The sequence below is a fragment of the Topomyia yanbarensis genome, chromosome 3 (genome assembly GCF_030247195.1).
Source record: "Topomyia yanbarensis strain Yona2022 chromosome 3, ASM3024719v1, whole genome shotgun sequence".
Lineage (NCBI taxonomy): Eukaryota > Metazoa > Arthropoda > Insecta > Diptera > Culicidae > Topomyia > Topomyia yanbarensis.
Window position 1 is genome coordinate 545,201 of NC_080672.1, and position 17,931 is coordinate 563,131.

At 41.4% G+C, this 17,931-nt stretch overlaps 1 protein-coding gene across 1 annotated transcript in view; it reads right to left on the reverse strand.

Annotated features, from left to right (window-relative positions):
- LOC131690887 (uncharacterized) overlaps positions 1-17,931 on the reverse strand; it is a 354,785-nt gene that overhangs the window by 18,302 nt on the left and 318,552 nt on the right. The window contains exon 9 of the mRNA XM_058976959.1: positions 9,830-10,084. Within this exon, the coding sequence (XP_058832942.1) occupies positions 9,830-10,084 (255 nt within the window). The remainder of the gene's footprint in view (positions 1-9,829; positions 10,085-17,931) is intronic.

A 17,931-nucleotide genomic window follows, 5' to 3' on the forward strand; every position in this document is an offset into this window, starting at 1 on the left:
ATGATAATCATCGACGAAACCATATGTCGGAAACCCAAGCTCGTTAAGTTTCCTCAACAAGCCATCGGTGACAAGGTTCCATAGAAGTGGTGACAGCAATCCACCTTGAAGACATTTGTATAAATTAAGTTTCCTTGTCTCTACTTGTCTTAACGATGAGCACAGATGCCGGTTAATAAGCATGGCGTGTATCCAGTTCGTGATATATGAAGGTAACTCCATGTCCTCGTGCTTCTTCCAAAATGGATTCGAAAGACACGTGATAAAAAGCACCTTGTATATCAAGAAAAACTCCTTAGCTTGATTGCTTTTGCGAAAAAGCTTTTTCAATGTTGTATACAACATTTTGTAACTGGGTGGTAGTAGATTTCCTCCACTAATATGCATGTAGCATTGCATGCATCGGATGTTCAGTGTTCACCTAACACTCCTGGTCGATTAAACGTTCCACTGAGAGGGAAGGAGGTCAGAAAGAACGGGTTAAAGTTCTTTGCCTTTCAATCGTCAATTTGATCGATTCGGTTGTCACAATTCTACGATCAAATGCCCAAGTACCAGAGCTATCTTAAAAGAACTCAAGTGTGTGTCAAAAAACAGTTGAGTACTACATCTTCGTCAGACGAGTATTCACCATTAGCAGTTCTAATCGTACTGACATGAAAGTGTTTCGATTTCGAAGTAACTTATTTAATCAAGTAGTCTCGTTGAGACTTGATACATTTGTGCAGAGACTTTTCTAACCACTTCGCTAAGAGGATCGAAGGACATTTCTGTATGCTTTGCGAGCCAACTTAAATACCTCCGACCGGTCCCTGCGTCTGCGATTCCAAGCTCTTCTACATAACTTTTTGAGTCGAACATATCTGGTATTCCACTAGAAGCACGCATAACTCGAAGCGGACAAGCCCTTTCATTTGAAACTAAGATCGATCATTTTGATCTCGGGGGGTCCAGAGCAACTTTTTTTGAAGTTTTTTTCGTAACAATGTTGGTTTTACTACTCGAGCTAGTTCATATTTCTGTCCCTAGATGGTGCTTTAGACATTCGAAAAACACTAAATGTGAGAATATGATAGAAAATTTAATTGTCTACAAGTTTGTTGACAACTAAAAATTAATCTGAAATCACCCGGAAAAGTTGTTTAAGATTTTAACGAAGTTATATCTAAAATTGTTTCACACGAGGCCTAGTGGTTTGGAAATATATTTTCTCGCACTTATTTCACTACCAAAAAAATAATTGGGTTTAGTGACATGAAAATATTTGACGGGATTCATTATAACTGCTTACATTTATGTTTTAGAAAGGACCATACGTCGCATAATTTAGGTTATGATCGCTTAAATCAGCTATTATAATTCTGTTCAAGACGAAATGTTGGGACACACAGTTCATAATTGAACGCAAACCACAGAAGTAACTGTACAAATTAGTGGATAGCGTGAAACGATTTATTCAAATTTTTTCCGCAAAGCATATTGTGGCAGTTGGATTTTACGGCAATTTCCTATCAATTATGCCAGAAATCGTTAATAAATTGATCCTAGATTATGCGAAATGTATTACTTTTGAAAACAAAATATGATTTGAGTACAAGAAAAACCTTATATACATACAACTCCACGAATATATCCCAAAAAAATTATCTTGATCCAAAAACTCAAAGTTTTTTGTTCACTGTTTGTCACATTGAGTTAATTTTGAAAAAGATAATCAGCGTTTTTAACCAAGCATTGCAATGAAATTCGCGAAATATTGCAATGGTGTAAACTAGAAAAACTCTAGTAAGAGAACTGCGGAAAGAAAAACAGCATTTTTGGCAACGTATGCCCCGGCATTGTATGGCAACACGTCCAATGTTATAAGGATAGGCAATGTTCGATTGGATTCGTTTTTTGACAGCTAAACGCGAATCGAATCGATCCAAAATGGAGTCTCCGCAGTTCTCTTTCTAGAGTTTTTCTAGTGTAAACAGTTTCATTGAGTTTGTCCAAATATAAAGGCTGAAGTTCAGGACAAGTGAATTATATACGAAGATGCTTATAAAGTAGGAGGTTCATGCAAGAATCGAAAAAATGAAAAAGAAGGCATACATCATTGAAAAAGCTGTTTCTGCGGGAGGAATCACTCACCATCTTGGAAAAGAATATTAATATCATACTAGTTTGGTCAACACTTATCTAAGACTTTTCATCCCCAAAATATTAATGGTGACCTATATCAGGTGGAATCTGGAATTATAATTTTCAGCTAAAAGATGAGACTTTTCAAGCTCTCGAATTCCGCTGAATGCACTGTTCAACTAAACACAGGTATTTGGCAAATGAGAAAAGTGCGTGTGAATTGACTTACAAACCACTGTGAAACTAACTTAGACTTAGACTTCGTTAAAAAAAATTAACTTAGTATATTAAACAACTTTTCCAGATAATTTCAAATCAGTTTTTAGTTGTTGACAAAGTTGTAGACAATTAAAATATCTATCAGATTCTCACTTTTAGTGTTGTCCGAATGTCTAAAGAACTATCTAGGGATAGAAATATGAACTAGTTCTATTGTAAAATCTATGTTTTCACAAAAAAAACTTAAAAAAACCCCCCGACGGATTATTTTGATGTTGGTTTCAAATGAAAGATTTCAGAAATGCTGAATTTTTTTTGCATAAAGTTGTTAAAAAAGACACCGTTTATCTATCGTTTATTTGTTTTATCCACACCATCCAAGTCACTTAAAGATTCAATCGTCGGAAGATACCCGTGAAACCTAGTCGCGTAATACAAGTGTTTCCACTATTTTTCAAAGAAAATCTGGCAGTTCAACATAAAATGTCTGGCAAAATCTGTCACTTGACAGCGACTTCAAAATCATCGATATTTGGCATACATATTGGTCTTCAAAGAACGTTTTTGTTTCATTCGTTTACGAGGTCTATCGAGAAGCAAGTGTTTTTCCAGTCCGTCAGTGTTAGATACATAATCGTTTTAATCCCCGTTCAAGGTTATCTTGCACATTCTCTACCTCTCGAGGTTTGGACTTTTCTCTTCTTTTGTGCGTGTGTTAACCGCTAGGCCGTCCTCAGCCTTTTGTTCGCGTAGTGAGGATTGAACAATAGCCAGCTATATAAGCTGAACTGGTGCGTCGTGGGAAACAAATTTACAGATAAGTAAAATCTACCTCTTTTGACACATTTACGGCTTATTCCCGTCTGCGCGGGTGCTAACCCCGTGCGTCGACGGTGTCGATGGCTCCCTCCCCGGACGACCAAATGGAGGTCGAATCGACTCCCAAGGCTCTCCCCCGACCCAAACAATATCCAGACCTCTCGACCGGTCCCTTTGTGGTCTTCTTTCGGCCCAAAACAAAATCGCTGAATCTATTACTGATTTCAAAAGACCTGACGGAACGGTTCTCGGCTGTGACCGAAATAAGAAAGGTCCGCTCAGACAGGGTCCGGGTCGTGTTGGCTAATTCAAAGCAGGCAAACGATATTGCTTGCTGCGAGCACTTTACGAAGGACTATTACGTGTATATTCCAGCTGTAAAAGTACAGTCTGAAGGCGTTGTCACCGATGAGAGTTTGACATGCGAGGATCTGCTGCAGTACGGGGTTGGCCGTTTTAGAGACCGCTTACTTCAGCCAGTGAAAATACTAGAGTGCAAACGTTTGCACTCAGTAGTAGTTGCGGGGGATGGTTCAAAAACGTACCCCCAAATCAAACTCTTATCGGGTGACCTTCGCTGGTACCGCTTTGCCAAATTTCGTCCTCTTGCACAAGGTTCGTCTGCCTGTGCGTCTGTTTGTGCCGCGGGTCATGAATTGCACAAAGTGTAAACAATTGGGTCACACAGCCACCCATTTAGCAATAAGGCCCGCTGTGGAAAATGCGGGGAGAATCATCTAGATGATTCGTGCAGTAAGAACGCTGAAAAGTGTCCTTATTGTGCAGAGATTCTGCATGATATCTCGGCATGTCCCGCGTACAAACTACGCGGGGATAAACTAAAACGTTCCCTTGTGGGACGATCTGAACGTTCTTTCGCAGAAATGCTAAAGAAAGTTACGCCACCAAACTCAACAAATATCTATGCTCACTTGCCTCCTAACGAGGGCGAGACTGATGACCCACAAGAGGGAACATCTACTAGGGTGCCTAAAAGTTAAAGGAAGAGGAGGAACATTTCCTCTCCTAAAGTTCCTTGTAAAGGCCAGAAGGTGTCCCTAGACGGGCCTCCGAAAGTGACATCTCTTGGAAGTGTTGCAACCAAGCCGAAGCAAGTAGCTCATGGTCTCGGAGGATTAAACTCAGAGAAGGAGTTCCCAGCACTTCCCGGAACATCAAAAATTCCAAGTGTTCCTCTGCTTCAGTTCGAGAATAATCGCGGCACTGGAATTATCAAACTCTCGGACATTGTGGACTGGATAATAAAAACTTTCAATATAACTGATCCTATCCTATTAAAAGTCTGTTGTTAGCTCTTCTACCTACAGTAAAAACATTTTTAAAGCAGTTGACTGCGAAATGGCCCCTCCTTTCAGCGATTGTATCCTTCGATGGCTAACTCATCGAACGAGGTCACGGATTTGATCACTGTTCTTCAGTGGAATTGCAGAAGTATCATCCCAAAAATAGATTCTACAGAATTAACCTTCCCTCGATAACAGGTATTGAAGTTGTCGTTTGTCAAGTAACAACCAAAGGCAAAAGCCTTTGCATAGCTTCCATATATATTCCCCCCAACACCGCGGTTGGGCACCGCCGGCTACATGACATCTTAGAATCCCTGCCTGCACCGCGACTTGTTTTAGGAGATTTTAACTCCCAAAGTACGGAATGGGGTTGCCTTTATGATGATAACGGTTCTTCTTTAATTCACAATATTTGCGACAACTTCAATATGACAATTCTAAACACGGGTGAAATGACACGGATCCCTCCCCCACCAGCGCGCCCAAGTGCATTAGATTTATCCCTTTGCTCGACCTCGCTACAGTTAGATTGCGCGTGGAAGGTAATCCCTGATTCCCACGGTAGCGACCATCTGCCGATCGTAGTCTCGATCACCAACAGATCAAGACCATTGGAATTAATCAATATTTCGTATGACCTCACACGAAATATCGATTGGAAGAGCTATGCGGCCGCGATATCCGACAACATCGAATCTACCCAAGAACTTCCTCCGGAGGAAGAGTACAGCTTTTTGGCTGGCTTGATTCTCGATAGTGCGAATCAAGCTCAGACTAAGCCAGTACCCGGCGCGAACATACAAAAACGTTCTCCCAATCCCTGGTGGGACAAAGAGTGTTCAGACGTGTACGCAGAGAAGGCCGCCGCGTTTAAGATCTTCCGGAACGACGGGTTACCCACTAGTTTTCGACAGTACGCGACGTTAGACAAGCGAATGAAGAGTTTGATGAAATCCAAGAAACGCGGTTATTGGCGCCGGGGTGTCGACGGATTAACGAGAGAAACATCGATGAGCACTCTTTGGGGAACAGCCCGACGTAAGCAAAACTGAAACAGTACTAATGATAGCGTGAAATATTCAAACCGTTGGATATTCGATTTCGCCAAGAAGGTTTGTCCGGATTCCGCCCCGGCACAGAAGATCTACCGCGCCGCGTCTCCTAACGATACCGCGAACGAAGCACCGTTTTCGATAGTGGAGTTCTCACTTGCTCTCTTGTCATGCAACAATAACGTCCCAGGGTTAGACAGAATCAAATTCAACTTGCTGAAGAATCTGCCTGACTCTGCAAAAAGGCGCTTGTTGAATTTATTTAACAAGTTTCTTGAGGGTAACATTGTCCCTCATGACTGGAGGCAAGTGAAGGTCATCGCCATCCAAAAACCAGGAATACCAACCTCCGACCACAATTCGTATCGACCGATCGCAATGCTATCCTGTATTCGGAAGTTGTTCGAGAAAATGATCCTATCCCGCCTCGACAATTGGGTCGAAGCAAATGGCTTACTGTCAGATACACAATTTAACTTTCGCAAATGCAAAGGGACGAACGATTGTCTTGCGTTGCTCTCAACCGAAATTCAAAGGGCCTATGCTAGCAAAGAGCAGATGGCATCAGTGTTCTTAGATATTAAGGGGGCTTTTGATTCAGTTTCGATCAACATTCTTTCAGAGAAGCTGCACCAGCATGGTCTTTCAGCGACATTAAACAACTTTTTACTAAACCTATTGTCGGAAAAGCACATGCATTTTTCGCATGGTGACTTATCGGCATCACGATTTAGCTACATGGGCCTTCCCCAGGGCTCATGTCTAAGCCCCCTGTTATACAATTTCTATGTCAACGACATTGATGAATGTCTTGACAATTCCTGCACGTTAAGGCAACTTGCAGACGATGGCGTGGTGTCTGTTACGGGACCCAAAGCTATCGATCTACAAGGACCATTACAGAATACCTTGGACAATTTGTCTGCATTGGCTATTAAGCTGGGTATCGAATTCTCCACGGAGAAAACTGAGCTAGTTGTATTTTCTAGGAAGCGTGAACCAGCACAACTACAGGTTCTATTAATGGGTCAAACTATAGCTCAGGTCTTCACAGTAAAATATCTAGGGGTCTGGTTCGACTCGAAAGGTACTTGGGGATGCCATATTCGGTATCTGAAACAGAAATGCCAACAAAGGATCAACTTTCTTCGTACAATAACCGGAACGTGGTGGGGTGCCCACCCAGGAGACCTAATTAGGTTGTATCAAACAACGATACTGTCGGTACTGGAATACGGATGCTTCTGCTTTCGCTCCGCCGCGAACATACATTTCATCAAACTCGAAAGAATTCAGTATCGTTGTTTGCGTATCGCCTTAGGGTGCATGCAGTCGACCCATACGATGAGTCTCGAAGTGCTGTCGGGCGTTCTCCCGTTGAAAAATCGATTTTGGGAACTCTCATATCGATTGCTCATTCGATGCGATATCTTGAACCCGTTGGTGATTGAAAATTTCTAAAGGCTTGTTGAGCTCAATTCTCAGACCCGTTTCATGTCCCTGTACTTTGACTACATGGCGCAGAATATTAACCCTTCTTCTTACAATCCCAACCGTGTGCATTTCATAAATACTTCTGAATCTACTGTTTTCTTCGACACATCCATGAAAGACGAGATTAGTGGAATTCCGGACCACATACGCCCACAAGTGGTTCCAAACGTTTTTTATAATAAATTCCGAGAAGTCGACTGTTCTAAGATGTTTTATACTGACGGATCAAACCTCGAAGGGTCCACTGGCTTCGGTATTTTCAATCAAAAGTTCACCGCCTCCTACAAACTCAGTGACCCTGCTTCAGTTTACGCCGCAGAACTAGCTGCCATCCGGTATACCCTTGGAGTCATTGACACATTACCCGCAGACCATTACTTCATCGTCTCGGATAGTCTGAGTTCTATTGACGCTATTCGCTCGATGAAACATGGAAAGCACTCCTCGTATTTTTTGGGGAAAACTACGGGAGCTATTGAGTGCTTTATCTGACAAATCTTTCTAGATTACCTTGGTATAGGTCCCTTCTCATTGCTCCATTCCGGGCAATGAGAAGGCGGACTCCTTAGCTAAGGCGGGTGCCCTAGAAGGGACGTTTTTGAAAGACCAATTTGCTTCCACGAATTTTTCAGTATTACTCATCAGAAAACTCTCGAAAGTTGGCAAACCTCGTGGAGCAATGGGGAGCTAGGAAGGTGGCTACATTCGATAGTCCCTAAGGTATCGACGAAACCTTGGTTCAAGGGGATGGATGTGGGTCGTGACTTCATTCGTGTGATGTCCCGACTCATGGCAAACCATTACACGCTGGATGCACATCTCCGGCGTATTGGGCTCGTATAGAGTGGTATCGGCGCTTGTGGTGACGGCTATCACGATATTGAGCACATTGTCTGGGCGTGCACCGAGTACAGTTCCGCCAGATCTCGGCCTCCGGGCCCGAGGAAGACCACCCAACGTCCCGGTTCGAGATGTGCTGCCATGTCGCGATGTCCTCTATATGTCCCTTGTATACATCTTCATAAGAACCATCAATATACAAATTTAACTGCCCCTTCTTATTTCCTATCATTCTCAGAAACGCTCTCTTCCACCTGTACGATACACCCACGAAGGTTTGATGGGACTCCAAGGCGACACAAAAAATCTCTGTCGAATGAGCCAACAAACACGGGACCTACAGTACGAACATCACACGCGCAATTCGAACTCTTTCCGATCTGCATCTGAGCCGTCTGGAGGAACCCCTGCCGACTTGAGGAAGAACACCCGGCCTCCCTGTACATAATTCTTCTTGCTGAAGGTCATCCGAGTCTACATCCTATGCCGTTGATCTCCCGATGCCTGAAACTGAAAGTTAATAACTTTCTTCCCTGCCATCTTTGTCCACCCTCCCTCCCCTGACTCTTATACCCAGAAGTATCACCCCTTACCCCCCCCCCCCAATCTATCTCTTCTAGTTCTAACTATTATATTATATAATCTCATTGAAAATGCCCAACTCTACTACCACAAAAAATAACTCTAATTAATCTTTACAAAATTAAATCAAACTCTCTAGTTATTCCTAGTTTTTAGATAGTTATAAAAATTGTCCCCCTTAGTTAAAAATTATTTGCTTCAATAATCTTCCTGTAAAAACTGTCAAACCATATTGCCATAAAAACTAAATGACCCTAATCTTACGAAAATTATGTTACCCCCTTGTGTATATGTATAGCTATAAATTCTCCTTTGTTTAATTTAAAAAAAATCAATATGTAATCCCCTAGTTTTAAGTAATTCGAAATGTAAAACAAACCAAGATTGGCACCTTTAAGCTAACGCAAACCTGCCTTATCAAATAAACAAATTGAATAAAAAAAACGTTTTTGTTTGGGAAAATAAGACCCAGATTTCCAAAAATTTGTGTGTAACAACTTCTACAATTTAAAAATCTGGTGGAGTGAGAGGTTTGTCTACAGGAGTGTCATCCTCGCCTAGGTGTAACGTAAAATTCAGAATATCAGGTAAAATCTAGGGATCTGGCAAAATGTCTGTTCAGTTGGGAAAAAATCTGGAAGATTTCAGATAAATCTGGAGCATTGGTAACACTGCGTAATACCGTCAGAGCAGAGAGTTACATCTAACACCTCTGCTCTGTCAGCTCGTGCAAATTTTTGGCGATTTCCTATATTGAGTATATGCCGATTTATACTATTTATAAATTCCGTCAATTCGGTGCCTGAATTGGAAATTGGCAAAAATATTCCTAACGGACGACAAAGTTTTATGTATAAAAAACAACATCCGTCATCTGATGTTTAAGATTCGATCCGTTCCACATTCCTGAACTTAAACCAATTAGTTCGCTTGAAATTGGTGCGAAAAATATCAACCTGTTCACACAATGCGGATATTATTCGCAACATTGTTTTATTGGTTTCAGGGGCATTTTGCCGATCAAATCAAATGTTTATCGATGCGTTCGGCGACAATCAACAAGGGGTTAATATGTGCCGGTTCACAGCCGCTAAAATACAACTTTCAAATGTTTTGTATGGAACCTAGTAATCTTGAGTTTATCTTTGTAGATACGACCACGAACTGTCATCGTCGGAAGGTAATGCTTGAAGGGAAAATTTTACCATTCTATCCACAGTTTATCTTTGGCTGAAGGTCCAAAAATACAGGATCCTGAGCAGGTATATTTTTTAACAACTTTTCAAACACTTTTCATTTCATATTGCCGAATAGATGAAGAGAATATGGCTAACATCGACAAAGATAGCAAAAAATGCTATAAAATATAAACACTCAGAATCGTATACTCACGTATGCAACTTCCGCTCTCATCGCCAATCCATTCGCCGGCGGTTCCGCAAATCTTCGAAAATTTCCCCTCCAACCGGTACCCGGTCGGGCACTTTAGAAAACACTGGCTCCCCGGCCGGTTGATGATCTTCAGCCGGCCTCCATTCGGTCCATCGGAGATCTCGTCAATCGGTCGGCTGCACTCCAGATAGCCATGCATCGGTGGAAACAACGGCGGACAGGCCACATCGGCCAGCTTCAGGGAATCGTTTAGCACTGTGAAGAAATGGTGGAAGAAATGTGATAACATCTTAAAAAGGGTTGAAAGTAATTTATTTGGGAAGGCTTTTCTCTCGATGGTGTGTCTGCGGGTGTATATACGATAGCAATAGGCCATTCCGAGTCGTCGGATGCTTCGCCGGACAGTCGATTGGGGCAAAAGGGTAAACGAACCACAGGGAAGTGATGGGAATACGAAATCAGTCTATTTGAATTTCAATTGCTCCGGATTCGAACGAGAGTTGAGTGGCAAAAGTCGTGGTGCTTGAGGAACGAACACGTACGGTTCTCTCTTCCACCGAGCCAAATTGCGGCCTCGTTTCCGTGAGGAAGCAATTCTTTTCTATTAAAAGTTGCACTCGACGAGCACACGTTCGGAATAATCTCATTTGGAGATTTGATTATTATTCTTCTTCTTGTAGGTGGCGAAGATAAGATCCAGGATTGGAGCCAAGTCGTGCGAAAAAAAATACCTTTCCCGGTTAAAGAATCGTTTTTTACACATTGGTCTGCAAAAATGTCAGTAAATCAATTTCAGTTGAAGCAGAATTGAATTAAAGTAAATTAAACAAAAATATTAGCAAATTATGAAATAGCACGAATTATGCGTGCGCAATATATGCCAAACCCCTAATACATCAGGCAACACCACCATTCAACCTTCAAATCGGGTATCATCAAGTAGGCCATTCTAGCGGCATTGTAATGCGGCCATTTTTCGTACTCTCAACTGCCAAAGCAGAGGTAAGCAATATCTAGTACGTAAGCTCCACACAAATTATCAATTTAATCAAAATTCTTAGTAATTGCTTCTTTCCATTTCTCTTCGACGAGAATCTTGTTTTTCCGTAGAATCTTACGGGGAGATAAAGTGCTATTATTGAAATCGCATTAACTGAAGGAGCTTTGAAAGTAAAATACTCCGAATTCATCTGCCACCACTCTAGGAATGTGCTTCTTCCCGGGGCGCACTTGTCGCTGTGAAATTCCGCCTGGAAATGACACGCACAGTGTTCCGGAAAACCAAGGGCAAAGATATTCAAATTATTCAATTAATTTCAATGGTTCTACGTGGCATGGCTTTCAGCTGTTTTTCCCATCACTTGGCTGCCTTGGCAGCAACGCCGTTGGAGACACACTGAATCTAAGCCTGGATACAATCCATTACATAGAATTTTAATTGGACAACATCAATGATGCATGCATCGTTTCCTCTCAGAATCGAACGATGAGAAACGCTCGGTAAGTAAATAACAGTACATATTTTCAAATTTCCTGACATTTTAGGACACGTTATGACAGATCATGCAACTCTAAAACCTAGCATCGTCTCACGTTCCAAAACCGGCTTGAAGCTTGACGAATCCAGTGACAGTAAATGACACGGGAAATGATTTTCCCTCATTATAATTGCAAGCCCGGATGCAAATCCTGTCGGAAATAGAATTAGTCGAGTGAACTCTTCTCAATGGAAACCGTATGTTCGGAGGGTAGACGACAGAACAGTTGCATTGTATCTAGCACAACCTCAACACAATGTTCCACGACGGCTTCTCCCGACTACGGTCGTAGTCTGTCTGTCTCATTCCAATGGGATGAATGACTAGGACCGAACCCGCGCGCATGTAGCTCGTAATTATTAGCATTGATGGTATGCCTAAAATGTATCATTGTTGGCTTTTGTGTGGGGTGGCGGGATGAAATGGGCGAAAGCTAATTCTCTTCTTGTTGAGCAAAAGTGCGCCCATGCGTCCAATCACTGATGACGATGATAAGGATGATGATGAGGATGGCGAAGAAGCGGACGATGAATAAATAAATCATGTTACAAGCAGTTGGTTACGTTCTTATCACTGATGTGAATTAACTTATCTCGACTAGTAGAAACCTGGGTGGTTGTAGCCAACGGAAAGCAGAACGAGAATTGAATAGAAGGATTAAGACTGTCTTCAAAGATTGCGTCCGGGGTAGGTATTGAGTTGGGAGAAGACGAACTGACGGAATGACAAACAGATATTGTTTTACCATACGTTCTATAAGCATCTATATAGATGAATGGGATGGTTACGGGTTACAGTTCCGGATGCAGCACCGTCCGAGTTGTGGTGATAAATCTTCTGCTCGCTTCGGTTTCTGCCTTTATTGTCTTACTCGTCCCATAAATCAGAATGATATCGAAGTGTAATTAAATTATGATGAATGTACATATAATTGTTCAGCATGTTTCCCTGTAGTACGAGTTTCTTCCGCTCGCTGGTTTTCGCCGAGCACCGCTCAAGTGGTCGGAAGTTTTGAGGATGCAATTTTCTGCAAACCCGGGAGGTGGTTCCGGGTTAATTAGTAGTCAATTGTTGAGAGTTTCGGAGTGAACTGAACTGCTTCTATGTACATATTGTTTTGTTGAATATGTATTAATTTCATGCAGATATCTATTGGTTCTTGAAAGGATATTGTTTTCCTGGAGCAATTTGTCTATCCATCTATCGATCATATTCTCCATTCAGGTGGAATGAGTTTAGTGCATGCATGTGGTTTTGTGACAAAGACGACAGTCACAGTCGATGCCGCATTACTTGTGTCCTTGATTTAAAAGTAACTTTGTTATGTACACATAACATCTATTCCATTCATAATGCGATTGCACTAAATGAATTGCCTTTCAAGTGAAAATAAAATACAAAGAAGATCTTCAGCGTCATGTTGTAGATTTGTTTAGATTTGAACAGTTTACTCAATAGCTTCCATCATTTCATACTCAGTAGCACTGGTAACCTATATCGGTATTGTGGTTCAACAACATCTCTAAATTTGATGCATTGATTGCTTTTAACATTTCCTAAATTTACGCTTTACAGTTGTAAAGAAGGTGGACAATTTGGTGGAATCGAATTATATGTTTGGTGTTCAAATTGCGATTAGCAAATATAAGTTACTTCTCTCGGTAGCCGGCTGCCCAGGGTATATAAAATCAATAACTAAACAAGATTTCTGCTTGGAATATGGTACAGTATCTACCAAGCGAATGAGATTAGTCTAGTCTCATTTCAAGACAATGCACATCAGAAAGTCGGTGGCCCTCCTACAAATAGCCGTTAGCGTAGCAAACTATACGTCAAATTGTCGATTCATCCAGCCAAACAGCCATTCCTCGCGAGGAGGCATTCTCACATTGAAAGTCTTGAAAGGAAAACTACGTGTAAGTGTAAGGTCATTAGGAGGAAGTGTATACTCATCCCAAGTAACCATTTGGGGCCAAGGTCTTATGTGGCTAGTTGCACGATCTACTGGGTTACTGTTCCAGAGCCCAGTGACCTGAAAACGGTATGCACAAGAAAGCGCTCTGGTTTAACAATTATTGTGTAGATTCACTGAATGAACTTGGATTTGAGTCCTCAAGATTTTCCGAAAGCCCGTCTACATTGGTCGAAGGCCATGCAAGTTTTCTAGTTGCTGAAATCGATGAGAGCTGTCCAATTGTGTTTTGAGTCAAGAATTACCCCAACGTACTTGATTTAAGGTTGCATCAAATAAAAAAGTGTGTTAATGCAAATACTGTTGAATATTATATGATAATCATCGGCGAAACCATACGTCGGAAACCCAAGCTCATTAAGTTTCCTCAACAAGCCATCGGCGACAAGGTTCCATTGAAGTAGTGACAGCACACCACCTTGAGGATATCCGCAGACACTCAGTTTCCTTATCTCTACTTGTATTAACGATGAGCACAGATGTCGGTTGCTAAGCATTGCGTGTATCCAATTCGTGATATGTGAAGGTACTCCATGACCACGTGCTGCTTCCAAAATGGAAATAAACGTTGTCAAAAGCACCTTCAATATCGAGAAAAACTCTTAAACTTGATTGCTATTGTGAAAAAGCTTTTTCAATGTTGTAGACAACATTGTGTAACAGGGTGGTAATAAACTTCCCCCGCTGATAATTATGTTGCATTACATGCAGCGGGTGCTAGCCCAAGTTAGTATCCCGAATGTTGTGGCCAATTAAACGTTCCACTGATTTGAGAAGAAAGGAGGCCAGACTGATCGGTCTACAGGTCTTTGCCTCCTCATAATTGACGCGGCCACCTTTGGAAATGAATTTGACAGTTGTTTCCCACCACGCTAATGGAATGTATCCTGTTGCAAGACTACAAGTAAGAACCTTTTTCAAAATACTCTTGAAGTGTTCAAATCCTGGAATGATTCCATACTTTCCCGGTGACTTATACGGAGCAAAACTTTCAATCGCCCATTTGATCGATTCGGTTGTCTCAATTCTACGCCCAAGAATTGGAACTACCTGAAATGAACTCAGGGGCTGTCGTCATTGATGGCTCCGTACATCCTGGAAAGTGTGTGTCAAAAAGACAGTTGAGTACTACATCTTCGTCAGACGAGTATTCAGCATCAGCAGTTCTAACTGAACCGACATGAAAGTCTTTCGGTTTCGAAAGTAACTTAATTAATCTACTAGTCTCGTTGAGACTTGATACATTTGTGCAGAGGCTTTTCCAACCACTTCGCTCAGAGGATCGAAGGGCATTTCTGTATGCTTTACGAGCAACTTAAATGCCTCCGGTATGCTGCTACTATGAGTGAGCTTGTTTTATCCACGACCTCATCCAAGCCACTTGGAGATTCAATCGTCGAAAGATACCCACGAAACCTAGTCGCCAAGTCCTCTTCGTAGAGGTTCCAGTTCGTAGATTTAGGATTGCGATATGTGACGATTTCTAGCGAGACGTTTAAATGATCAAAGACGATGTACTTATGATCCGATAACGACGGTTCGAGCTCGTTTGGTACGAGCCAGTTTGCCAACTCATGCGTAATACCGTCAGAGCAGAGAGTTTCATTTAACACCTCTTCTCTGCCAACTCGTGCAATTGTTGGGCGGTTTCCTGCATTAAGAATGAGCAAATTTGTACTACTTAAGTATTCCATTAATTCGGTGCCTCTCAAATTGATATCTGAGCTACCCCAAATTATGTGGTGGGTATTTGCATCACTGCCGATTATGAGAGGTACCCCATTTCTATCACAGTATGATACAACTTTTTTGAAATCATCAGAAGGTGATAGTTCATTATGCAGCAAATATGCCGAACAATAGACGTATTTTTTGTTTATGTTGTCAACAGTCAAATTTACCGTCACAGCACAAATATCGCGAGTTGCGAGGTCCTCAGCAGGGAGAAACACTTTGACTTTAGGACTCCTGTTTTAGTCGCCTCTTACGACATGGAACAGGAACCCAGTGGATCAATTCTTGGTTGAAATACTTCAACCCGCCGGATACCACACGGCCTCTAGGCTGGTTTTGTCCGGAGAAAGATAATAGACTGTTATCAACCTCCTAATGGACCATAGCCGGTAAAAGCTCCGTTCGCCATTGAGAAAATTTTAAACCCCCTCAATAATGTTAACCATAGCGCGGGTCGCATGACACTATGGAATTGGGGTTCCCTGTTTGGTGGGTTTTTACCACCGGAACAGGAGGTCCGTAGTGTAATTCTTAGCTGGTTGAAACAACCACTACCGACACTACACGCCTTATCTAGGCTGTTCGGATAAGGAAGCTGACATTGAAGGACAGCTTCCATAGATGGCCGAACAGCCCCTTGTATCGTTTGTAAGCCTACCATTTTTTTAAAGTTGATATTAACTCGGACAGTGTCCGGTAAGTAGTCCTGTCATGATGCGTCATGTAGCTCGTTTTTGTTTAGTCTAAGCAACTCCAGGCTTTTTTCCTCGTTGGGTGAGATAAATTTCTTTTATTGTCGTAGTCCAGGTGTGGTACTCCAATTGTTCTTTATAGCTGTGATTTCCTACTTTTTCAATTTCATTTTGAGGGCACTCAATGAGACTCCACAGAAGGGTTCTGGGCCGATAAAATTAGTGGAAGACCCTCTTCTTGCTAGCTCATCGGATTTTTCATTCCCTGCAACTCCACAATGTCATGGGACCCAGTATAAATTAACATGATTTTTCTCTGCCAAGTACAAGAATCTCCCATACACCGGATTCTGTTTTTGCACGCACTTTTTTGCACGGATTTTTTTTGCACGACTTTTTTTGCACGGTTTTGCCAAATAACATGATTTTTATGTATAAAATGCCTATTTCGATATACAAGTTTAATGATTTGATCATCCCGTGAAAAAAAAACCGTGTAAAAAAAATCCGTGTTATTTCGAGAAACCGTGCAAAAAAAAATCCGTGTTATTTCGAAAACCGTGCAAAAAAAATATTTTTAATAGGCATTTAGTAACAGCAGCTGAAAATAAATGGCATTGGATATTTGCAATGCAAATGGGGATGATCCGCCAATGTGTAAAAATCGCGTATTTTTCAATTTTAGGAAATGAGTTGTTATTCAAAATTCAAGTTATGGTAGTTGAAAATCAATAATGTTGGGCAATGGTTTTTATAGGATTGTATGCTTTTTAGATATCATCAAATAATATTCCGGTTCATATATCACATCGCATTGGCAATGGAGCAATTGGTATATGGCCAAGTTCCCCCGGGTCGTGTCACAACACAAAGTATATTAATTTTGCTTGTTCAGTTTGATAAGCTAGAAACTGATAGCGGAGATTTTAATATGCAGGGATACGCAATACGTATTGTTTGGTCTGAGTAGATAACGACTGATGTTTCTTTTTATCAACCAATTAGTGATCTCTGATTAAATAGAGCTTTCAAAGAGTTAGGAACAGGCACAAGTCTATTTTTTTTACTGAAATGGGACAAGTTGGTGCTGGACCGGTGGCCTTCGTCTGGTATGATCCATTCTCGTTGGTACGGATGTGTTCATGACTGGTTTGTAGAAGAGTGGTCCTACTTAAAAGCGAATTGATCACTTCGCTTGGGTGGAGATATATGTGACTTCAGCTAGCTGTCGAGCTTGGATATGTTAGCTGGTTCCAAGAAGATGTGCAGGACTGGCACCTACGAGAATGTTGATTGTTTCACTCGAGCTTTGGTTCTTGGAAATAACAAATCGCTTCCTCGGTGTGATATGCTCGAGTTGAATGCTCAGGGGTTGAAATGTGTTTGGAGGATTGGTGGTCTCCGAGAGCAGATGCGAATAACTCTGAAGTATCTGTAGTGTCCGGGATTTTCATCCGATGAATCCAACATCTTGCAATATGAATATTTTTTAAGCCGTAAAATTACATAAACCTGTTCGCCTCAAAAGTCGTCATCAGAATGGTCTCTCACGAATGAAAAAAGCGCATACCTTGCACCCTCACATGCGCTCTCTCTCTTTCTCGACATATTTCTACATCAAACATGCTTCATCTCCCTCTAATCTATCCACTCTTTTCTTCCGGAAATAATTCTTTTCTCCATTTCACTTTTTTTCGACTTCCGTAACTTGTCCCTTTTAATTCATCGACCATAGCGTTTAGTCAAGACTCCAACCAAATAGTCCACTGTGACATATTTTCCATCTAGCATATATTTTTTCCAGTGGGACGAGAAACGTCAGTGGTTTGTTTTTCGTTTTGTTCTTTTAGTCAATTAGAACCGGTCAGTGATGCCAGATATACTTTATTTATTATTTATCGGTATTTATTCCGATTTTTATATTCAATATCGACATACCGACAAAGCCTAAAGAATACCATTTTTTTGTACAGATAAAGAATTGAGTTCAAATTCTGCCCGGCTTTATCGTTAATAACTTGCACGTTATAGTTTGCATACAAAATCTGCAGACCGATAAATACCGATTGTTTTAATTCAAGTTTTACCGATTTCATATGAAAGTATCTGACAACGCTGGAGCCAATTTTCTTGGTTCCATTCGTAAACAAATGTATACGTACGGTG